Source organism: Siphateles boraxobius, unplaced genomic scaffold (genome assembly GCF_051911475.1).
Source record: "Siphateles boraxobius isolate OS27281-9 unplaced genomic scaffold, OSU_SipBor_1 13, whole genome shotgun sequence".
NCBI classification, from domain to species: domain Eukaryota; kingdom Metazoa; phylum Chordata; class Actinopteri; order Cypriniformes; family Leuciscidae; genus Siphateles; species Siphateles boraxobius.
This window is the reverse complement of record NW_027508733.1, coordinates 11,453,762-11,478,019: the sequence shown is the minus strand read 5'-3', so window position 1 is coordinate 11,478,019 and position 24,258 is coordinate 11,453,762. Positions and strand designations below refer to the sequence as shown.

The window sequence follows — 24,258 nt, the reverse complement described above, 5'->3', positions numbered from 1 at the left end:
GCGGCAAAGCCAAGGGTAAGCGGCCCTAGGACGGGCGACCCAGAGGTGGAAGGGACTGCTCTCCAGGAGACGATGACTGCATCCCTCCCTCCCCCGGAAGAGGGCCGGTTGGAAAATCCTTTGTTCCGTTTTGTTTGTGTTCCGCCGCTGGCCTTAAAACCAGCGGTACCCAAATTTTCAATAAAAGAGCAGTTTCTATCATCTCTGGGTCCGAAGAGGGCCCGGAGAGTAGTGGGGGGTCAGAATCCTCACCACTCTCATCCGCCTCTTCTATCGCCAGCCGGCAGCTGCGTACGGTCCGAGAACGCCATCGAGCCGACTCCCGCACCTCCTGCCCCGTGGAACCAGGTAAGTGCTGCACAGCACACTCAGACCCCGCTACGGGCCGCCTCCCAGAGAGAGCCTCCCGCGCTGCGTCCCTGTGTTCCACCTCGCTGCCCCACTCCGGGTACGCCTTCGGTCCCTTTGGTCCCGCTTGTACGGTCTCTGCGAGCCTGGTTAGCGCTCCCCAGGCCGTCTCGCTGGCTCATTCGAACCATCAGGCTCGGCTATGCGATTCAGTTCGCCCGGCGTCCCCCCAAGTTTCGGGCCATCCACTCCACTACAGTGAGAGCAGCCGATGCCCATGTCTTGCGTGCGGAGATCGCAGTCCTACTGGCGAAGGATGCGATAGAGCCGGTCCCTCCAGCCGATATGAGGTCAGGGCACTACAGTCCCTACTTCATTGTACCCAAGAAAGGGGGTGGGTTACGACCGATCTTGGATCTGCGAGTTTTGAATCGGAGCCTCCACAGGCTACCGTTCAAAATGCTCACGCAGAGACGCATTTTCGAATGCATCCGTCCCCAAGATTGGTTTGCAGCGATCGACCTGAAGGACGCGTACTTTCATGTCTCGATTCTTCCTCGACACAGGCCATTTCTGCGCTTTGCGTTCGAGGGTCGAGCATATCAGTACAAAGTCCTACCCTTCGGGCTGTCCCTGTCCCCCCGTGTCTTCACGAAAGTCACGGAGGGGGCCCTTGTTCCCATGAGAGAACAGGGCATTCGCATCCTCAACTATCTCGACGACTGGCTCATACTAGCACACTCTCGAGATCAGCTATGCGAACACAGGGACCTAGTGCTCAGGCACCTCAGCCAGTTGGGTCTTCAGGTCAACTGGGAAAAGAGCAAACTCTCCCCTGTGCAGAGGATCTCTTTTCTCGGTATGGAGTTGGATTCGGTCGCCCAGACAGCGCGCCTCACAGAGCAGCGTGCTCAGTCGGTGCTGAACTGCTTGAACACGTTCAAGGGCAGGACAGCGGTCCCACTGAAACTCTTTCAGAGGCTCCTGGGGCATATGGCAGCAGCATCAGCGGTAACCCCGCTCGGCCTGCTACATATGAGACCGCTTCAGCACTGGCTTCACGGCCGAGTCCCGAGATGGGCGTGGCATCATGGCACTCACCGGGTGGCAATCACACCGGCGTGCCGCCAGACCTTCAGCCCGTGGTCAGACCCCTCGTTCCTGCGGGCAGGAGTCCCCTTGGAACAGGTGTCCAGGCATGCTGTGGTATTCACAGATGCCTCTGCCACCGGCTGGGGTGCCACGTACAACGGGCATGCAGTGTCAGGGGTGTGGACGGACCCTCAACTGCATTGGCACATCAACTGCCTCGAGTTGCTAGCAGTACATCTCGCCCTGACCCGCTTGAAAAGACGGCTACAGGGCAGGGACGTGCTGGTCCGTACGGACAACACTGCGACCGTTGCGTACATCAACCGACAAGGTGGTCTACGCTCCCGTCGCATGTCGCAACTCGCCCGCCATCTCCTCCTCTGGAGTCAGAAGCATCTGAGGTCGCTTCGAGCCATGTATGTCCCCGGCTTGCTCAACCGTGTGGCCGACGAGCTATCACGAACTTTGCTCCCGGGAGAATGGCGACTCCACCACCAGGCGGTTCAGCTGATCTGGAGAGAGTTCGGGGAGGCTCAGGTAGACCTGTTTGCCTCCTCAGAGACCTCCCACTGCCAGCTGTTTTACTCCCTGACCGAGGGAACACTCGGCACGGACGCACTGGCACACAGCTGGCCCCGGGGCCTTCGCAAATATGCGTTTCCCCCAGTGAGCCTACTTGCGCAGACACTGTGCAAAGTCAGGGAGGACGAGGAGCAGGTCCTTCTGGTGGCTCCCTATTGGCCCACCCGGACTTGGTTCCCAGAACTCATGCTCCTTGTGACAGTCCCTCCCTGGCCCATTCCTCTGAGGAAGGACCTTCTGACTCAGAGACGGGGCACCCTATGGCACCCGCGTCCAGACCTCTGGAAACTCCATGTCTGGTCCCTGGACGGGACGCGGAGGGTTTAGGTGACTTACCCCCTGAGGTACTTAACACCATCACTTCAGCACGGGCGCCGTCCACGAGACGTGTTTACGCCCTGAAGTGGAACCTGTTCGTCGAGTGGTGTTCTTCTCGCCGAGAAGACCCCCGAAGATGTCCGATAGGGTCTGTGCTTTCCTTCTTGCAGCAGGGGTTGGAGCGTAGACTGTCTCCCTCCACCCTCAAAGTACATGCTGCCGCTATTTCAGCTTATCACGACCACATAGATGGCAAAGCAGTGGGAAAGCACGACCTGGTCGTCAGGTTTCTTAGGGGGGCGAGACGATTAAATCCTCCTCGACCCCCCTCCATACCCTCTTGGGATCTTTCCCTGGTGCTTCGAGCACTTCAGGATGTTCCCTTTGAGCCTCTGCAGTCAGTAGACTTAAAGCTTCTTTCCATGAAGACTTTGCTGCTGGTTGCACTGGCCTCTGTCAAGAGGGTAGGAGACCTGCACGCTTTTTCGGTCGACGAATCGTGCCTAGAGTTCGGGCCGGGTGACAGCCACGTGGTACTAAGACCCCGGCCTGGCTATGTGCCCAAGGTTCCTACCACTCCCTTCAAAGACCAGGTAGTGAACCTGCAAGCGCTGCCCTTGGAGGAGGCAGACCCAGCCCTGGCTTTGCTCTGTCCCGTTCGCGCTCTGCGTATGTACGTGGACAGAACTCAAAGCGTCAGGACCTCAGACCAGCTCTTTGTCTGTTACGGAGGCCAGCAGAAGGGAAAGGCTGTCTCCAAGCAGAGGATGGCCCACTGGATAGTGGATGCCATCGCCTTGGCTTACCAAGCACAAGGCGTGCCCTGCCCGCTCAGGTTGCATGCACACTCCACGAGAGGCGTTGCATCCTCCTGGGCGCTGGCACGTGGCTCCTCGCTAACAGATATCTGTAGAGCTGCGGGCTGGGCGACACCTAACACGTTCGCTAGATACTATAGCCTACGTGTAGAGCCGGTGTCCTCCCGTGTTCTCACCCTAGACGGGTAGAAGCACTGAGAGGTCCGGCTCTGTCGGCTTGCTGCACCCTACTGTGCACCCTTATTGCTCCAGAGTAAAACCTGTTGAGTCCTCCAAAACCCCTCGGCCCGGACTTGGCGGAGCGTCCGGCGCCAGGCCCTTATCCGCTGAATCCTTGAGAACCGGATCTGGGCTGGGTTCCATTTGTGTGACCCTACGGGGATCCCATATGTGTATATTCCACGGCTGCTCCTATCGGAAGCCCGTGTCTTTCCCTTGGGCTAAGTCACCCTTTATTTCATATGCAGTACAGCCTTCGGCTAGTCCATATGCATTTCCACATAACTCTTTGAAGAAGTGGCTTCCGCAGCGTTCCTCCCTAAACAGAAAGGGCACGCTTTCCCAGTGTTATCCAATATCTCACTGTATGGGTTATTACGGAACAACAGTGTCAGACTCACTCTGTGTAAGCCTCCGCCTATCGTCCTTCCAGGCAAGAAGGTGTAGAGGCTTGCACGGGGGCGCTGGATGGGGTGCAGCGGCTGTGGCGCTTTGGTAGGGATTCCTATTGGTCAGTCATGACCTACGTTGTAGTGACTGACCGATAGGGAACGTCTCGGTTACATATGGTAACCCTCGTTCCCTGAGGGAGGGAACGGAGACGTAGGTCCCGTCGCCACATCCGCTGCCGCCCGCCGGGGCGGCCAGCTTTCTCAGGCTTGGCTCCTCAGCAAAAAACTAGTGTGCAATCGCACCAGCTGCTCGTTTATACCCGCGCTAACGAGGGCGCGCAGCTGATACAAATGATTGCACGCCAATGTGTATTGGCTTGTTTTAGTTTCACTCGAAGTAGATTGGCCTCTCTAGCGAGATTCCTATTGGTCAGTCATGACCTACGTCTCCGTTCCCTCCCTCAGGGAACGAGGGTTACCATATGTAACCGAGACGTTTCTCAACGAGGCGTTCACAAGTACTTCCTTCAGCTTTTATTTAGATCATAAATCCAGTTTCTTGAGAACAATATGAAAAGAAAGAACATGGCACTACAAGACGCATCTTGCCAGGCTTGATGTCAGTGATCATTGGTTCATGCATGTTTTGAATTGAATGAGCAACAGCTCGTTTCACAGCTGACCTGAGATAACATTTAATAACATTTAACATTTTTCTGGTTATGTATGACCTTGTTTTTGTGTAATCACACTGTCTAATGAATGTAAAAAGGGTCATTGTCTAATAACTCTGTGATTGTTGTTTAAACAGAAATTTTTAACGATTCTACTATACAGGATCACCGGGGAGCATCAGGTGAGATTGTGTTGTGTGTTGAAGTTCTACCCCTTAAGTGTCACCCCCCCTTTTTTCGCATAGACATAAAAATCACTATACAAACTTAAATGGTTGTGATTCAAGAATGCTTTGGAATATAGACCTATGGTTGGTCTTGTTTTTTTCCAGAGATTTTCCAGATTATTGTAGAAGTGTAGAAATGATTAAAAATGAAACAGAAAAAAGTTATATAAGTTTGAGTTTATGAAATTGTGCAATTAAAAAATATAATTATTAATATTTTATATAATATATATATATTACAAAATATATTTTACTCTAAAACTGCAAGAAAATTAAAGCCAAAAATCTGAACAAGTTGGGTTCCAAATTTTAGATTGATATCTCAAAATATGAGCTATCAGTAACATTTTATTCAGGCAGTACCCAACTTTTTCACTAGGTGAACACCAGACTCCATTACTGCCCATATAAGGGCACCTCCATTTTCATATATGTTTTGAGTGATCTGAACCATGTATTTCCATAATTTTCATACAATTTATGAAGTAGACATCCTATTCAGAAGTAGTATGGGTGGTTTTGCAGTATTTGATTTGAATTTAACCTCTAATAAATGCATAAAAAGAACACATATGTGCGTTATAGCTCGCAGCCGCATCACAAATCGAGAATCCATAAATTTTTCTTTATATTTAAAACATTTTCAGACATTTTTTTCCTCATAAAATGGAATTGGTGTTATCTTTTGAACTCTTGGCATGAAAACAGCAATCAGCATTTCAGAGTGTCATTTGACAGTCGTTCTTTATGCAGACATTCCAAGTCTCCTGGAAGTTCCGAGGATCTCCCGCATATTGATAGCGACTCCCTGATGCCCGCAAATTAGTTAAAAACTTGAGCAAGAGTGCACATGCAAGACAGATGCTGCATTCCAATTCGCATACGATCCGTCCTAAATAGTATTCGAAAATAGAATTAGTACGTCCCAAATCGTAGTATGTTGAAATGAGTGTTCCAAAGATACCCGGATGGTCTACTATTAATTGTGGATCATCATAGAGGCAGATATCATCATATGTTGATCATCTTAGAGGCAGATATCATATGGCAAGCCGTTTTAACATTTAATCATTTTAACCAACTAGTCTCTATTTTCATGCTACTAGTATTTATTTTTTAGATACTAGTATCTATTCCATTAAGTACTAGTACTTATTCATTAGCTACTAGTGCTTATTATTTAGCTACTAGTGCCTTTTCTTTAGATACTAGTGCTTATTCTTAAGGTACTAGTACCTTTTTAAAGATACTAGTACTTATTCATTAGATACTAGTCCTTATTTATTAGATACTAGTACTTATTCCAATAGTGTCTAGTATTTAATTATACCCAACTTGTAAAGAAAAAATAGAACTAGTGCTTATTTTTTAGTTACTAGTAACATTTTAGATCAAAGATATCCTTAACTTAATAGATACTAGTACTATTTAAATAATCAGTATGCAAATGATATGTTGAATATAAATGACAGTGTATTAAGTTATTTCCCTGAGGAACAAATTGGCGCCGACCCACCGCACGCTCACACTATATTATCAGTTCACTTCTGGCATTATCAAAATAAAACAGTCAACAAAACATAGAAAGTTATTCATGCTTAATTTAATTTGTCTGTTGTAGGCCTAAAGTAGGCTATAAAGGTTGTGCCGGTTAGTCAAACTCATTTCCTTTGCTTTGAAGTCACGGATTTAGCCTATGTTGGGACTCGACTTAAATATTAATAGATGCAAATGTTAGGCCTACATTGCAAATATGGAAACTTTTGGACCGAATGAGAGATGCGCGAACCCAACGTGCGTACAATTTCAGTTTCGATACAAATAAATTCGTTTAGCCTTGGCGTTTAAATAGGCTAAATCTTGTTTGTAATAAAGAGCACAAAAGGCTTTAGGCTACTGTATATTTTTTATTATAGCCTACATGGCTACTTATTTTTTTAAATCTTGTTTTCTGAATACCATTTATTGGCTTTGTCATAAAGTAAGGGGAAGTAAAATTCGCATAGCCTACATGTAGTGTTTACAATGTTAAGGTTGTATTTTATTTACCGGCCTTTTACACTATTGCTGAATAGACTAATAAAAAAACGTATTGGAAATGTGAACTATAGTAACTCAGTCACCTTATGTTGTTCTAAAGGCTTATCTTCTTTTTTCGGAACACACACACACACACACACATAAAGTCCTGCTCGCAGTTGCCCATTTAATGTCATGGTGGATTTAAAAAAAGAAAAAGAAAACAAATCAAGCCGATGCAAATCTGTCGTAAAATAACCCAAGCAGACCAAAATGACAAGTTATTACCTTTATGAAAATCTTGTGTTGCAGACCTGTGTGCGAGTGAGCAGTATAAAAAATATAATAATGAATAGGCATGTAGCCTAATTGGTGCATGCTACTTTAATTTTGACATTCAATCGCATATCAGACGCAGACTATCCAAATTTTTTAATGTGAATTATGAATGCTCTCCAAAAGTCACAATCTCTGGATTGTGGTTGTTTGGCTGGTAATTATGAACCGGTTGTTTGGATTTTATTATTGGCAGTTAAGTCTTTAGTATGGTCTATATGTAAAAGTCATATTAAACGCATCTTTTCTCCCCTTAACCAATCAGCTTCTTCTATTGCCATAGTTTAGCCTGCATTACCATATGAACTCTGATTGGATGGCTGAGAGTACTCATGTTTATGTAATAATCTGCTTGAAAGAAGATATCTCCTAATATTTCCTTACTAGTTCCTTATGAGGTTGAAGATATCTACAAATTAATAGATACTAGTAGCTATTCTGTTTTTATATCATCTATTAATTTATGACTAGTAAGTATTCCAATTTTGAATAGTATCTTTTTAAATATTACTAGTACTTATTCATTAGATACTAGTACTTATTCATTAGATACTAGTACCTATTAATTAGATACTAGTACTTATTAATTAGCTACTAGTACTTATTCAATAGATACTAGTTCCTATTAATTAGATACTAGTATTTATTCCAAATGTTACTAGTAACTATTCTTATCTTACTAGTCACAACTGCTTTTTTACTAGTCTTATGTTATGACTAGTCAGAACGGCCACTGTATAGTTCAATTAAAAATCTTACTAGTAAAATAAAAAATCGTACTAGTAACAGTTGGAATAAATACTAGTATCTAATAATAGATACTAGTATCTATTGAATAAGTACTAGTATCTATTGAATAAGTACTAGTATCTAATGAATAAGTACTAGTATCTAATAAACAAGTACTAGTATCTAATGAATAAGTACTAGTATCTATTGAATGAGTACTAGTAGCTAATTGATAAGTATTAGTATCTAATTAATAGGTACTAGTATCTAATGAATAAGTACTAGTATCTAATGAATAAGTACTAGTATCTAATGAATAAGTACTAGTATCTATTGAATAAGTACTAGTAGCTAATGAATAAGTACTAGTATCTAAAAAATAAGTACCAGTACCTAAAGAATAACTACCATTATCTAATATATATGTACTAGTCACAATTGGAATAGATACTAGTCAGAACTGAATAGTTGATATCTAAATGACAGATCCCCATAGAAGTCAATGGCAAAAAATTTTTTTTGTTACTAGTAACAAAAGAATAGTTACTAGTGACTATCGAAATAAGTACTAGTATCTAATGAATAAGTACTAGTATCTATTTAATAGGTACTAGTATCTAATGAATAAGTACTAGTATCTAATGAATAAGTAATAGTAACTAATGAATAAGTAATAGTAACTAATGAATAAGTACTAGTATCTAATGAATAAGTACTAGTATCTAATGAATAAGTACTAGTATCTATTTAATAGGTACTAGTATCTAATGAATAAGTACTAGTATCTAATGAATAAGTAATAGTAACTAATGAATAAGTACTAGTATCTATTGAATAAGTACTAGTAACTAATACATAATCACTAGTATCTAATAAATAAGGACTAGTATCTAATGAATAAGTACTAGTATCTAATAAATAAGGACTAGTATCTAATGAATAAGTACTAGTATCTTTAAAAAGGTACTAGTACCTTAAGAATAAGCACTAGTATCTAAAGAAAAGGCACTAGTAGCTAAATAATAAGCACTAGTAGCTAATGAATAAGTACTAGTACTTAATGGAATAGATACTAGTATCTAAAAAATAAGTACTAGTAGCATGAAAATAGAGACTAGTTGGTTAAAATGATTAAATGTTAAAACGGCTTGCCATATTGATCATCTTAGAGGCAGATATCTATGGCAAGCTGTTTTAACATTTAATCATTTTAACCTACTAGTCTCTATTTTCATGCTACTAGTGCTTATTTTTTAGATACTAGTATCTACTCCATTAAGTACTAGTACTTATTCATTAGCGACTAGTGCTTATTATTTAGGTACTAGTGCTTATTCAACAGATACTAGTGCTTATTCTTTAGGTACTAGTACTTATTCAATAGATACTAGTACTTATTCATTAGATACTAGTCCTTATTTATTAGATACTAGTACTTATTCATTAGATACTAGTCCTTATTTATTAGATACTAGTGCTTATTAATTAGCTACTAGTACTTATTCAATAGATACTAGTACTTATTCATTAGTTACTAGTACTTATTCATTAGATACTAGTACTTATTCATTAGATACTATTACCTATTAAATAGATACTAGTACTTATTCAGTAGATACTAGTACTTATTCATTAGATACTAGTACTTATTTCGATAGTCACTAGTAACTATTCTTTTGTTACTAGTAACAAAAAAATTTTTTTGCCATTGACTTCTATGGGGATCTGTCATTTAGATATCAACTATTCAGTTCTGACTAGTATCTATTCCAATTGTGACTAGTACATATATATTAGATACTGGTAGTTATTCTTTAGGTACTAGTACTTATTTTTTAGATACTAGTACTTATTCATTAGCTACTAGTACTTATTCAATAGATACTAGTACTTATTCATTAGATACTAGTACTTATTTATTAGATACTAGTACTTATTCATTAGATACTAGTACCTATTAATTAGATACTAGTACTTATCAATTAGCTACTAGTACTCATTCAATAGATACTAGTACTTATTCAATAGATACTAGTACTTATTCATTAGATACTAGTACTTATTCATTAGATACTAGTACTTATTCAATAGATACTAGTACTTATTCATTAGATACTAGTACTTATTTCGATAGTCACTAGTAACTATTCTTTTGTTACTAGTAACAAAAATTTTTTTTTGCCATTGACTTCTATGGGGATCTGTCATTTAGATATCAACTATTCAGTTCTGACTAGTATCTATTCCAATTGTGACTAGTACATATATATTAGATACTGGTAGTTATTCTTTAGGTACTAGTACTTATTTTTTAGATACTAGTACTTATTCATTAGCTACTAGTACTTATTCAATAGATACTAGTACTTATTCATTAGATACTAGTACTTATTCATTAGATACTAGTACCTATTAATTAGATACTAGTACTTATCAATTAGCTACTAGTACTCATTCATTAGATACTAGTACTTATTCAATAGATACTAGTTCCTATTAATTAGATACTAGTATTTATTCCAAATGTTACTAGTAACTATTCTTATCTTACTAGTCACAACTGCTTTTTTACTAGTCTTATGTTATGACTAGTCAGAACGGCCACTGTATAGTTCAATTAAAAATCTTACTAGTAAAATAAAAAATCTTACTAGTAACATTTGGAATAAATACTAGTATCTAATAAATAGATACTAGTATCTATTGAATAAGTACTATTATCTATTGAATAAGTACTAGTATTTAATGAATAAGCACTAGTATCTATTGAATAAGTACTAGTATTTAATGAATAAGTACTAGTATCTAATTAATAAGTACTAGTATCTATTGAATGAGTACTAGTAGCTAATTGATAAGCACTAGTATCTAATTAATAGGTACTAGTATCTAATGAATAGGTACTAGTATCTAATGAATAAGTACTAGTATACAATGAATAAGTACTAGTATCTATTGAATAAGTACTAGTAGCTAATGAATAAGTTCTAGTATCTAAAGAATATCTACCAGTATCTAATATATATGTACTAGTCACAATTGAAATAGATACTAGTCAGAACTGAATAGTTGATATCTAAATGACAGATCTCCATAGAAGTCAATGGCAAAAAAAAATTTTTGTTACTAGTAACAAAAGAATAGTTACTAGTGACTATCGAAATAAGTACTAGTATCTAATGAATAAGTACTAGTATCTAATGAATAAGTACTAGTATCTATTTAATAGGTACTAGTATCTAATGAATAAGTACTACTATCTAATAAATAAGTACTAGTAACTAATGAATAAGTACTAGTATCTATTGAATAAGTACTAGTAGCTAATAAATAAGGACTAGTATCTAATGAATAAGTACTAGTATCTAATAAATAAGGACTAGTATCTAATGAATAAGTACTAGTATCTATTGAATAAGTACTAGTACCTAAAGAATAAGCACTAGTATCTAAAGAAAAGGCACTAGTACCTAAAGAATAAGCAATAGTAGCTAATGAATAAGTACTAGTACTTAATGGAGTAGATACTAGTATCTAAAAAATAAATACTAGTAGCATGAAAATAGAGACTAGTAGGTTAAAATGATTAAATGTTAAAACGGCTTGCCATAGATATCATCATATGTTGGTCATCATAGAGGCAGATATCATCATATGTTGGTCATCATAGAGACAGATATCATCATATGTTGATCATCATAGAGACAGATATCATGTTGGTCATCATAGAGACAGATATCATCATATGTTGATCATCTTAGAGGCAGATATCATCATATGTTGGTCATCATAGAGGCAGATATCATCATATGTTGGTCATCATAGAGGCAGATATCATCATATGTTGGTCCTCATAGAGACAGATATCATCATATGTTGATCATCATAGAGACAGATATCATCATATGTTGGTCATCATAGAGACAGATATCATCATATGTTGATCATCATAGAGGCAGATATCATATGTTGATCATCTTAGAGGCAGATATCATCATATGTTGGTCATCATAGAGGCAGATATCATCATATGTTGGTCATCTTAGAGGCAGATATCATCATATGTTGGTCCTCATAGAGGCAGATATCATCATATGTTGGTCATCTTAGAGGCAGATATCATCATATGTTGATCATCATAGAGACAGATATCATCATATGTTGGTCATCATAGAGACAGATATCATCATATGTTGATCATCTTAGAGGCAGATATCATCATATGTTGATCATCATAGAGGCAGATATCATCATATGTTGATCATCTTAGAGGCAGATATCATCATATGTTGATCATCTTAGAGACAGATATCATCATATGTTGATCATCATAGAGGCAGATATCATCATATGTTGATCATCATAGAGGCAGATATCATCATATGTTGGTCATCATAGAGGCAGATATCATCATATGTTGGTCATCATAGAGGAAGATATCATCATATGTTGATCATCATAGAGACAGATATCATCATATGTTGGTCATCATAGAGACAGATATCATCGTATGTTGATCATCATAGAGGCAGATATCATCATATGTTGATCATCTTAGAGGCAGATATCATCATATGTTGGTCCTCATAGAGACAGATATCATCATATGTTGGTCATCTTAGAGACAGATATCATCATATGTTGGTCCTCATAGAGACAGATATCATCATATGTTGATCATCTTAGAGACAGATATCATCATATGTTGATCATCATAGAGGCAGATATCATCATATGTTGGTCATCATAGAGACAGATATCATCATATGTTGGTCCTCATAGAGACAGATATCATCATATGTTGATCATCATAGAGACAGATATCATCATATGTTGGTCATCATAGAGACAGATATCATCATATGTTGATCATCATAGAGGCAGATATCATCATATGTTGATCATCTTAGAGGCAGATATCATCATATGTTGATCATCTTAGAGGCAGATATCATCATATGTTGGTCCTCATAGAGACAGATATCATCATATGTTGGTCCTCATAGAGACAGATATCATCATATGTTGATCATCATAGAGGCAGATATCATCATATGTTGATCATCATAGAGACAGATATCATCATATGTTGATCATCATAGAGACAGATATCATCATATGTTGGTCATCTTAGAGACAGATATCATCATATGTTGATCATCATAGAGACAGATATCATCATATGTTGATCATCATAGAGGCAGATATCATCATATGTTGATCATCTTAGAGGCAGATATCATCATATGTTGGTCCTCATAGAGACAGATATCATCATATGTTGATCATCATAGAGACAGATATCATCATATGTTGGTCATCTTAGAGACAGATATCATCATATGTTGGTCCTCATAGAGACAGATATCATCATATTTTGATCATCTTAGAGACAGATATCATCATATGTTGATCATCATAGAGGCAGATATCATCATATGTTGGTCATCATAGAGACAGATATCATCATATGTTGGTCATCATAGAGACAGATATCATCATATGTTGATCATCATAGAGGCAGATATCATCATATGTTGATCATCTTAGAGGCAGATATCATCATATGTTGGTCCTCATAGAGACAGATATCATCATATGTTGATCATCATAGAGACAGATATCATCATATGTTGATCATCATAGAGACAGATATCATCATATGTTGATCATCATAGAGGCAGATATCATCATATGTTGATCATCTTAGAGGCAGATATCATCATATGTTGGTCCTCATAGAGACAGATATCATCATATGTTGATCATCATAGAGGCAGATATCATCATATGTTGATCATCTTAGAGACAGATATCATCATATGTTGGTCCTCATAGAGACAGATATCATCATATGTTGATCATCATAGAGGCAGATATCATCATATGTTGATCATCTTAGAGGCAGATATCATCATATGTTGATCATCTTAGAGGCAGATATCATCATATGTTGGTCCTCATAGAGACAGATATCATCATATGTTGATCATCATAGAGGCAGATATCATCATATGTTGATCATCATAGAGGCAGATATCATCATATGTTGGTCCTCATAGAGACAGATATCATCATATGTTGATCATCATAGAGACAGATATCATCATATGTTGGTCATCATAGAGACAGATATCATCATATGTTGATCATCATAGAGGCAGATATCATCATATGTTGATCATCATAGAGGCAGATATCATCATATGTTGGTCCTCATAGAGACAGATATCATCATATGTTGATCATCATAGAGACAGATATCATCATATGTTGGTCATCATAGAGACAGATATCATCATATGTTGATCATCATAGAGGCAGATATCATCATATGTTGATCATCATAGAGGCAGATATCATCATATGTTGGTCCTCATAGAGGCAGATATCATCATATGTTGGTCCTCATAGAGACAGATATCATCATATGTTGATCATCATAGAGACAGATATCATCATATGTTGGTCCTCATAGAGACAGATATCATCATATGTTGATCATCATAGAGGCAGATATCATCATATGTTGATCATCATAGAGGCAGATATCATCATATGTTGGTCCTCATAGAGACAGATATCATCATATGTTGATCATCATAGAGGCAGATATCATCATATGTTGGTCCTCATAGAGACAGATATCATCATATGTTGATCATCATAGAGACAGATATCATCATATGTTGGTCATCTTAGAGACAGATATCATCATATGTTGGTCCTCATAGAGACAGATATCATCATATGTTGATCATCATAGAGACAGATATCATCATATGTTGGTCATCATAGAGACAGATATCATCATATGTTGATCATCTTAGAGGCAGATATCATCATATGTTGATCATCATAGAGGCAGATATCATCATATGTTGATCATCTTAGAGGCAGATATCATCATATGTTGATCATCTTAGAGACAGATATCATCATATGTTGATCATCATAGAGGCAGATATCATCATATGTTGATCATCATAGAGACAGATATCATCATATGTTGATCATCTTAGAGGCAGATATCATCATATGTTGATCATCTTAGAGACAGATATCATCATATGTTGATCATCATAGAGGCAGATATCATCATATGTTGATCATCATAGAGGCAGATATCATCATATGTTGGTCATCATAGAGGCAGATATCATCATATGTTGGTCATCATAGAGGAAGATATCATCATATGTTGATCATCATAGAGACAGATATCATCATATGTTGGTCATCATAGAGACAGATATCATCGTATGTTGATCATCATAGAGGCAGATATCATCATATGTTGATCATCTTAGAGGCAGATATCATCATATGTTGGTCCTCATAGAGACAGATATCATCATATGTTGGTCATCTTAGAGACAGATATCATCATATGTTGGTCCTCATAGAGACAGATATCATCATATGTTGATCATCTTAGAGACAGATATCATCATATGTTGATCATCATAGAGGCAGATATCATCATATGTTGGTCATCATAGAGACAGATATCATCATATGTTGGTCCTCATAGAGACAGATATCATCATATGTTGATCATCATAGAGACAGATATCATCATATGTTGGTCATCATAGAGACAGATATCATCATATGTTGATCATCTTAGAGGCAGATATCATCATATGTTGATCATCTTAGAGGCAGATATCATCATATGTTGGTCCTCATAGAGACAGATATCATCATATGTTGGTCCTCATAGAGACAGATATCATCATATGTTGATCATCATAGAGGCAGATATCATCATATGTTGATCATCATAGAGACAGATATCATCATATGTTGATCATCATAGAGACAGATATCATCATATGTTGGTCATCTTAGAGACAGATATCATCATATGTTGATCATCATAGAGACAGATATCATCATATGTTGATCATCATAGAGGCAGATATCATCATATGTTGATCATCTTAGAGGCAGATATCATCATATGTTGGTCCTCATAGAGACAGATATCATCATATGTTGATCATCATAGAGACAGATATCATCATATGTTGGTCATCTTAGAGACAGATATCATCATATGTTGGTCCTCATAGAGACAGATATCATCATATTTTGATCATCTTAGAGACAGATATCATCATATGTTGATCATCATAGAGGCAGATATCATCATATGTTGGTCATCATAGAGACAGATATCATCATATGTTGGTCATCATAGAGACAGATATCATCATATGTTGATCATCATAGAGGCAGATATCATCATATGTTGATCATCTTAGAGGCAGATATCATCATATGTTGGTCCTCATAGAGACAGATATCATCATATGTTGATCATCATAGAGACAGATATCATCATATGTTGATCATCATAGAGACAGATATCATCATATGTTGATCATCATAGAGGCAGATATCATCATATGTTGATCATCTTAGAGGCAGATATCATCATATGTTGGTCCTCATAGAGACAGATATCATCATATGTTGATCATCATAGAGGCAGATATCATCATATGTTGATCATCTTAGAGACAGATATCATCATATGTTGGTCCTCATAGAGACAGATATCATCATATGTTGATCATCATAGAGGCAGATATCATCATATGTTGATCATCTTAGAGGCAGATATCATCATATGTTGATCATCTTAGAGGCAGATATCATCATATGTTGGTCCTCATAGAGACAGATATCATCATATGTTGATCATCATAGAGGCAGATATCATCATATGTTGATCATCATAGAGGCAGATATCATCATATGTTGGTCCTCATAGAGACAGATATCATCATATGTTGATCATCATAGAGACAGATATCATCATATGTTGGTCATCATAGAGACAGATATCATCATATGTTGATCATCATAGAGGCAGATATCATCATATGTTGATCATCATAGAGGCAGATATCATCATATGTTGGTCCTCATAGAGACAGATATCATCATATGTTGATCATCATAGAGACAGATATCATCATATGTTGGTCATCATAGAGACAGATATCATCATATGTTGATCATCATAGAGGCAGATATCATCATATGTTGATCATCATAGAGGCAGATATCATCATATGTTGGTCCTCATAGAGGCAGATATCATCATATGTTGGTCCTCATAGAGACAGATATCATCATATGTTGATCATCATAGAGACAGATATCATCATATGTTGGTCCTCATAGAGACAGATATCATCATATGTTGATCATCATAGAGGCAGATATCATCATATGTTGATCATCATAGAGGCAGATATCATCATATGTTGGTCCTCATAGAGACAGATATCATCATATGTTGATCATCATAGAGGCAGATATCATCATATGTTGGTCCTCATAGAGACAGATATCATCATATGTTGATCATCATAGAGACAGATATCATCATATGTTGGTCATCTTAGAGACAGATATCATCATATGTTGGTCCTCATAGAGACAGATATCATCATATGTTGATCATCATAGAGACAGATATCATCATATGTTGGTCCTCATAGAGACAGATATCATCATATGTTGATCATCATAGAGGCAGATATCATCATATGTTGATCATCTTAGAGGCAGATATCATCATATGTTGATCATCATAGAGACAGATATCATCATATGTTGATCATCATAGAGACAGATATCATCATATGTTGATCATCTTAGAGACAGATATCATCATATGTTGATCATCTTAGAGGCAGATATCATCATATGTTGATCATCATAGAGACAGATATCATCATATGTTGATCATCTTAGAGACAGATATCATCATATGTTGATCAACTTAGAGACAGATATCATCATATGTTGATCAACTTAGAGACAGATATCATCATATGTTGATCATCTTAGAGACAGATATCATCATATGTTGATCATCTTAGAGACAGATATCATCATATGTTGATCATCTTAGAGACAGATATCTTATGTTCATTATCTGAAACCACGTCCACTGGAATCCAATCCAACCCTCTCCATTGACTTTATATTACACTGCCTCCTTGTCATTTCTTGCTTCTAACAAAAGACAGAACAAAGTATAAAAGTTGCTGTGTGTGACAGTGTGTACAACAAACAAGCTAAAAAAATAGAACTAAGTTTTTATAAGCTTTCAACAAGGAAACTAAAGTGGATAAAGGCACTTGAGACCGAGTACAACGTGTCATATTACTCTGAGAACTAACTTACGGCCACTGGAGGGGAACGCAATCAGCGACAGGATATTATTTTTAACATGTCAAAGGATTATTTCTCACTCCATGTGAATTAGAGAGGAGAAGATATATTGAGAAACAATATTTTATTGGTCTATATCAGTGCCCCTTTTCTTTACCTTCCTTTTGTTGGAGAAATGATCCAACCGAATAATCTACAACTAGCGATCGAATCACCAGGAAACAGCATAATTTAACAAAGATCAAAACACATAGCTAAGATTCCTTCAACCCTTAAGTCATGTAATAATAATCAAGGAACATATAGCCTCAGCTTTATGAAGGATATAGGGAAGCTGGGGTGCAGATGATTACTAAAATGATGGGACAAGTTGGCTATTAGGAAGCTAATATTAGCTATGTGTGTTAGCAAGCTGTAGCTTGGGCCAATTGGTTTTCGTCCACTTTAATATTCACTGTTTAATATGAACTATTTGATCAAATTTACCCATCGTTCCTGCTGATGCTTCATGTCTTATTGCCTGTATCCACTTTTGTCTCCTTAAAGGCTGGCTTTTACAGTTCGGTAGCTTATAAATCCTTAGTTCTGTTTTTTAGCTTGTTTGCTGTACACACTGTCACACACTGCAGCTTTTAGACATTGTTCTGTCTTTTGTTAGAAGCAAGAAATGACAATGCTTCGCTTTAATTCATTTCACTCTATAGAGATGCCGCTGCTGAATGAAGAGGATCTGGATGTAGTAAATGAACAGGAGGGGACGAGTTTACTTTTAAAGAGATAAGACACGCCCACCAGTGTCAATCACTCTGACATCATCAACATTTCAGCTCCAGCTACAACAACAAAAACATATTTCTGCTTATATGAGCCTTAAAGTGAGAAATGAAGCCGTGTCTGTTGAGCTGTTCAACTTGCATGTAAAAAGCTTCTTTGGTTTTAGATGAACAGGGAAATGTGTTTATCAAACAGTTTTATATTGTTTTTATAATGTTACACTTCATATCTGTTACTCTATTAACATAATACTCGTCTGACTTTTACAGCTTTGATTTTGTGTGATTGTAGACAGCAAGTTTAAGTATATGCTTTTTATAATATGTTTTACCACCGCAGTATTTCTATAACCAGTGAATGTGCAGTTTTATGTAAATAACAGCAGTGCCAGATTAATGTGGATGTTCAGCATTGATCAGTGTCTTTAAAGCTGAGATCACATGACCTTTGTTACACTTTTATTGTAAAAAAAACACACAAAAAACAGAATACAACTACTTAAGTTGACATTCTTTTTAATATTATTTTCATTGAAATTGTAAATGTGTGCCTTATTTTGCTTCAGTCTTAAATAAGAGTCCGATCTGCAGTGAATTTGTTCATCTTTCAATCAGATGTGAATGTCAAATTGTAAATGTGATCTGAATTTATTTGTATTCATGCTGAAGCACTTAAAATGACTCTTGTTGCACTTGTAATAATAATAAGAAGAAAAAGAATTATTACTCTTGTTGCACTTATAGCAAAAAAAGATGGAAAATGCCTTTGTTCAATCCTAGAACTTAGTTACACTATAACCACATTGTGTTGTGTGTTGTTTTATTAATTTTGATAAAAGCATCTGCTTGAGGAATACATGTTCATGTTAGATATATACATGCCTCTGATTGTATATGTCTTCTAGTGGAGAAACACTTATTTTGCTTCCTAACAGCTGTTTTAACATGCAAATCATAAACAATGTACCTATATGTACAATATTAATAAATAATAAAAAGGTAAAATTGTGTGAAATGTGTTGCTTCCTTCCATATGTACTCTATGTACACAATCAAATCTTCAGAGTACATTAAATCTGAACTTATATAGTTAAAAAAAATACCTTAAAATATTAGTTGTGTTAATCATAATCACAAACACCCAGAGATGAAATGGGACTGTAAGATCATATGTTGTTCAACCAGCTGAACTTGGTAATAATAATAATTGTTTTGTGATCAAATTTGGCATGTTATTAAAAGTTTTTTTTCATTACAATTCAAGTTCTGCATTTTCCTCCCCTGCCATGAAAAGATTCAATAGATGCACTTCCTTTTTTTAAACACCAGGTGGCAGTAGAAGCTTCGAAGAAAAAAAAAAGCTTCGAGGAAAGAACCCAAATTTATACACTTTTTGTATTAAAAACCTCCCTCATTACTATCGTAATTTGTGTCCAATTAATAGCCATTGCAATTCTAGTTAGTTTCCATAACAGTGGTGTTTAAGTGCCTTATTTTGAAAGCAGGTTGTGTATTACTTAAATATCAGGAATTATATAGGATTATATATTAGGATTAACAGAAGTCTGAGATCAGAACGTGATTGAAGCGTTAAAAAGAGGATTGACAAACATATTTAAAGGGATAGTTCACCCCTAAATTAAAATGATGTCATCATATCACTAATAGGGGCCTATGACCCCCTCTGTCTGACGGAGTGATGTGTGACTGGTTGCTGATGGGATTGTTGTGCACACAGCTGTAGATGTTGTTTATCCTATTGATTAAATATAAGACATTTCTCAGGCAGTAAATGTGGATCTTTTAGAATCATTTAAGAAGAGCTGGTCTGTTCTCGACTCTGTCTAGCCCTGCCGTGCTCTTGTCTTGATCTCAATTATCGCAACCCCTCAAAAGTCTTGGTCTTGTTGTCTTGGTTTCAACACACACTGGTCTTGGTCTTGACCTGGGGCCTGTACCATGATGGTAGTTGAACAAATTCAGGATTACAGGATTAGTTCCAAGTTCACAAAACCAAACCAATCCAACCAGGCTTTTTGGTAACATGATGCTGATCATCAACTTTCTCTGTCAACTCAGGCTTTGATCCTGAGTTTAGGAGTTTAGACATCAGTAGCAAACAGCCAATCACGTGCTGAGAAAACAAAATATGCTGACAAAACAAAATATAAAAGCTGAATGTTTTGCACCGTTTCATGTTCAACAACTAGTTACTGCACCTTTAAGGCCTCTACACAGACGCTCAGATACAGTGCAGGGGATAAGAAGCCCTTTATCTAGAAGACTAGATAAACTTTCATTCTCCTCACTGAATAAAAAAAAATTGCATGTCTGAATAGACTTAACAAAATAATACAAATCATCACTTATAAGACACATAATAATATGTCGAATGTATAACTTATAATGTATTACATACATTTAGTACAGTAGTGTTGGGGAATTTACAGTTAAAGACTCTTGGATCAGATATGATGAATGAACACAGAAAGTCAGAGTCAGAAGTGCAGTCAGTTAAAGACAAGAGTCAGAAGTATAATACACTGAAGAAAATTTGAATGAGGATATATTTGCAGTTTCATCAGCCAGAAGTCAACTTCAAGACTAGGCCAGAGACAGAGCTAGGCCGCTCTGGCGTACAGTCTCAGAACAACATCAATTATACTCTTTCACGTCACTAACTACGTCATCACGTCAGGGTGAATGATTCTGATTGGCTAGGAATAGATAAACAGTTCATTTCCACACATGGACTGATAGGCAGAAGCATCTCTTCATCAATGGTACGGCTGACACCTCTGAGGTGTCCCGCAGAGCAGAGGTCACAGAACTGTGTTATCTAGGCACCAGCTTGTCCGGAAGCTAGTTGGGAATTGTCTTGGTAGCGCTGCCACAGGGCAAACCACAGTGGACCAAAAATTGCTATTCACCTGTTCATCAAATTTGGTCTTTGCTTTATCCAATAGGTTTTTCGGTAACACTTTAGAATAATGGTCCGTCATTAATAAGTAAATATGCAGGAACTAATGCAGGACTAATGAGTATTACTACATTAACACTTCAGCTACTACTATTAACTAATATAGAAACAAGCTTAACTAATCAGTAAGTAATATCAAATTTAGAAGATAGTTCCTTATTAGGTAATCAATAGTTACTTAATGAGATAAGCCTCATAATTAACTGTTAACTAACTGACTAATTATAAAGAACATTATCGTGTGTCTGAGACATAATCGGTCAAATTTTTTACTCTGAATGCAGTCATAAAATGCATCAATAAATACTCAAGGGTTACCTAGTCACTATGCAGGAACTACTAGTGATCTGGACCATTATTTTAAAGTGAAAAACATATTATTTTACTTTAAAATAATGGTCCAGATCACTAGTAGTCCTTGAAGAGTGACTAGGTAACCCTTGAGTTTTAGTGATGCATTTTATGACCACGTTGAGAGTAAAAAAAGACAATTGCTAACGTCTCAGACGCGTTAATGTTGTGATTAGTAATTAATTTAATTAGTTATTTTTTATAATTTGTCATAATTACCTATTCTTTTAGAAACAAACTCTGTTATATTATTTTCATGTTATCACTGTGAAGCTGCTTTGATACAATCTGTATTGTAAAAAGCGCTATATAAATAAAGGTGACTTGACTTGACTTGACTATTAGTTCTTAATTATCTCATTAAGTAATTATTGATTACCTAATAATGAACTATATTATTTACAATTTCAATGAAAATAATATTAAAAAGAATGTCAACTTAAGTAGTTGTATTCTGTTTTTTTGTTTGTTTGTTTTTTACAATAAAAGTGTAACAAAGGTCATGTGATCTCAGCTTTAAAGACACTGATCAATGCTGAACATGAATATTAATCTGGCACTGCTGTTATTTACATAAAACTGCACATTCACTGGTTATAGAAATACTGCTGTGGTCAAACATATTATAAAAAGCATATTACTTAAACTTGCTGTCTACAATCACACAAAATCAAAGCTGTAAAAAGTCAGACGAGTATTATGTTAATAGAGTAACAGATATGAAGTGTAACATTATAAAAACAATATAAAACTGAATTTAAAAATTATTTAAAATCTTACTCCAGTCAACATATAAATAAATGTGGCACAGACACAGCAATTACAGTTTTCCCGTACTCGGACGGAAAACAATATAAGAATAAGCAAAAAAATTTAACAGTCATACAATTTAAGGGCCATTATTGTAACCCCTCTACGTTTTGCACTTTGGACCAACGTAGTCAGGGTACATTTTTATATGAGACTGGGTTGTCCGGAACAACAGGTCATTTCATCTTGTGTTCACCTCACCAATAGTGCCAGTTGTTTGTCCACCAATACTGATCTGTAACAAATAATACTAACGCACACACACAGCTTCTTAATGGTTGAAATTGGTCGAGCTCGAACTATAAATAGAACAGTTTTATTTTTACAAAACATCCAGATAACATGTTCTTTCTCTCAATGAGAAGTGCAGACAACATTCACCACTACCGTGCATGCACCACTTATAGTGATTGAAGATGAAAAGTCAAATCAAATAAATGCTTTAAGAAGTCATTCAAATCATTTAATATGTAGAAGGAAAAGAATGTTGATTATTGATTAATAACTTGGTTATAAATCACTCAAAAGAAAAAAAAAAAAAATATATATATATATATATATATAGGCCTATATATATATATATATATATGTACATTGAAGCGGCGGTGGATTCCGGAATCTGACTCTTTCGTTTATATGAAGTTGATAGTCTTTCACAACTTGCTATGTAATTCTGTTTGAAATCACAATGATATAATACTCAGTGTGAAAACTACAAGCCTACAGGGTTTGCTGCTTTCTCTGACTCATTTAAAAACTGGCTGATCGTCTCACTTTTAATGGCTTTCCCTTCTCTATTTCGGCTAATGGATCTGAACCGCACATGTTCAGTCAGAGCGAGAACATCTCTTCCTGTAAACGGTGAGACGGTCATTCTGTGACATTAAACGCTTTCTGCATTCAGCTGACAGTGGGTAAAGTGAAAGTCTGAGAGGGATTCATCAGATTGAATGTGACAACAAATACAGTCCTGTTTTGTTATCATAATTTTGAAATAAATTGTAATTACTTGGCAACATTTGTTTCAATCTCAATATTCTAAGGTAAAATTATTCTGACAGTGTTTCATTGTGACAGTCTGATGGAGTTTGTACTGTCTGTCATGTTCAGTGTGATAAAATCTTTCTCGCTGTTTGAACAGTGATACACAGGAACATCCTTTCCCTGTCCGAGCAAGTGCAGCTAAAGAATTCGTATCTTATTCTTATCGCAGATTTAAAGGGATAGTTCACCCCAAACAAAAATTAGCTCATTATTTACTCACCCTGAAGCCATCCTTGGTGTATATGACTTTCTTCTTTCAGACGAATACAATCAGAGTTATATTTAAAAATGTCCTGGCTCTTCCAAACTTTATAATGGGAGTCAATGGGTATATGTTTTTGGAAGTCTA

The 24,258-nt window shown here is 37.0% G+C and overlaps 1 protein-coding gene across 1 annotated transcript in view; it reads left to right on the top strand.

Annotated features, from left to right (window-relative positions):
- LOC143735406 (uncharacterized) overlaps positions 1 to 19,729 on the top strand; it is a 73,078-nt gene extending 53,349 nt beyond the window's left edge. The window contains exons 11-12 of the mRNA XM_077225525.1: positions 4,581 to 4,625; positions 18,656 to 19,729. Coding sequence (XP_077081640.1) covers positions 4,581 to 4,625; positions 18,656 to 18,732 — 122 coding nt within the window. The 3' untranslated portion in view covers positions 18,733 to 19,729. The remainder of the gene's footprint in view (positions 1 to 4,580; positions 4,626 to 18,655) is intronic.
- Positions 19,730 to 24,258: the final 4,529 nt, after the last annotated feature.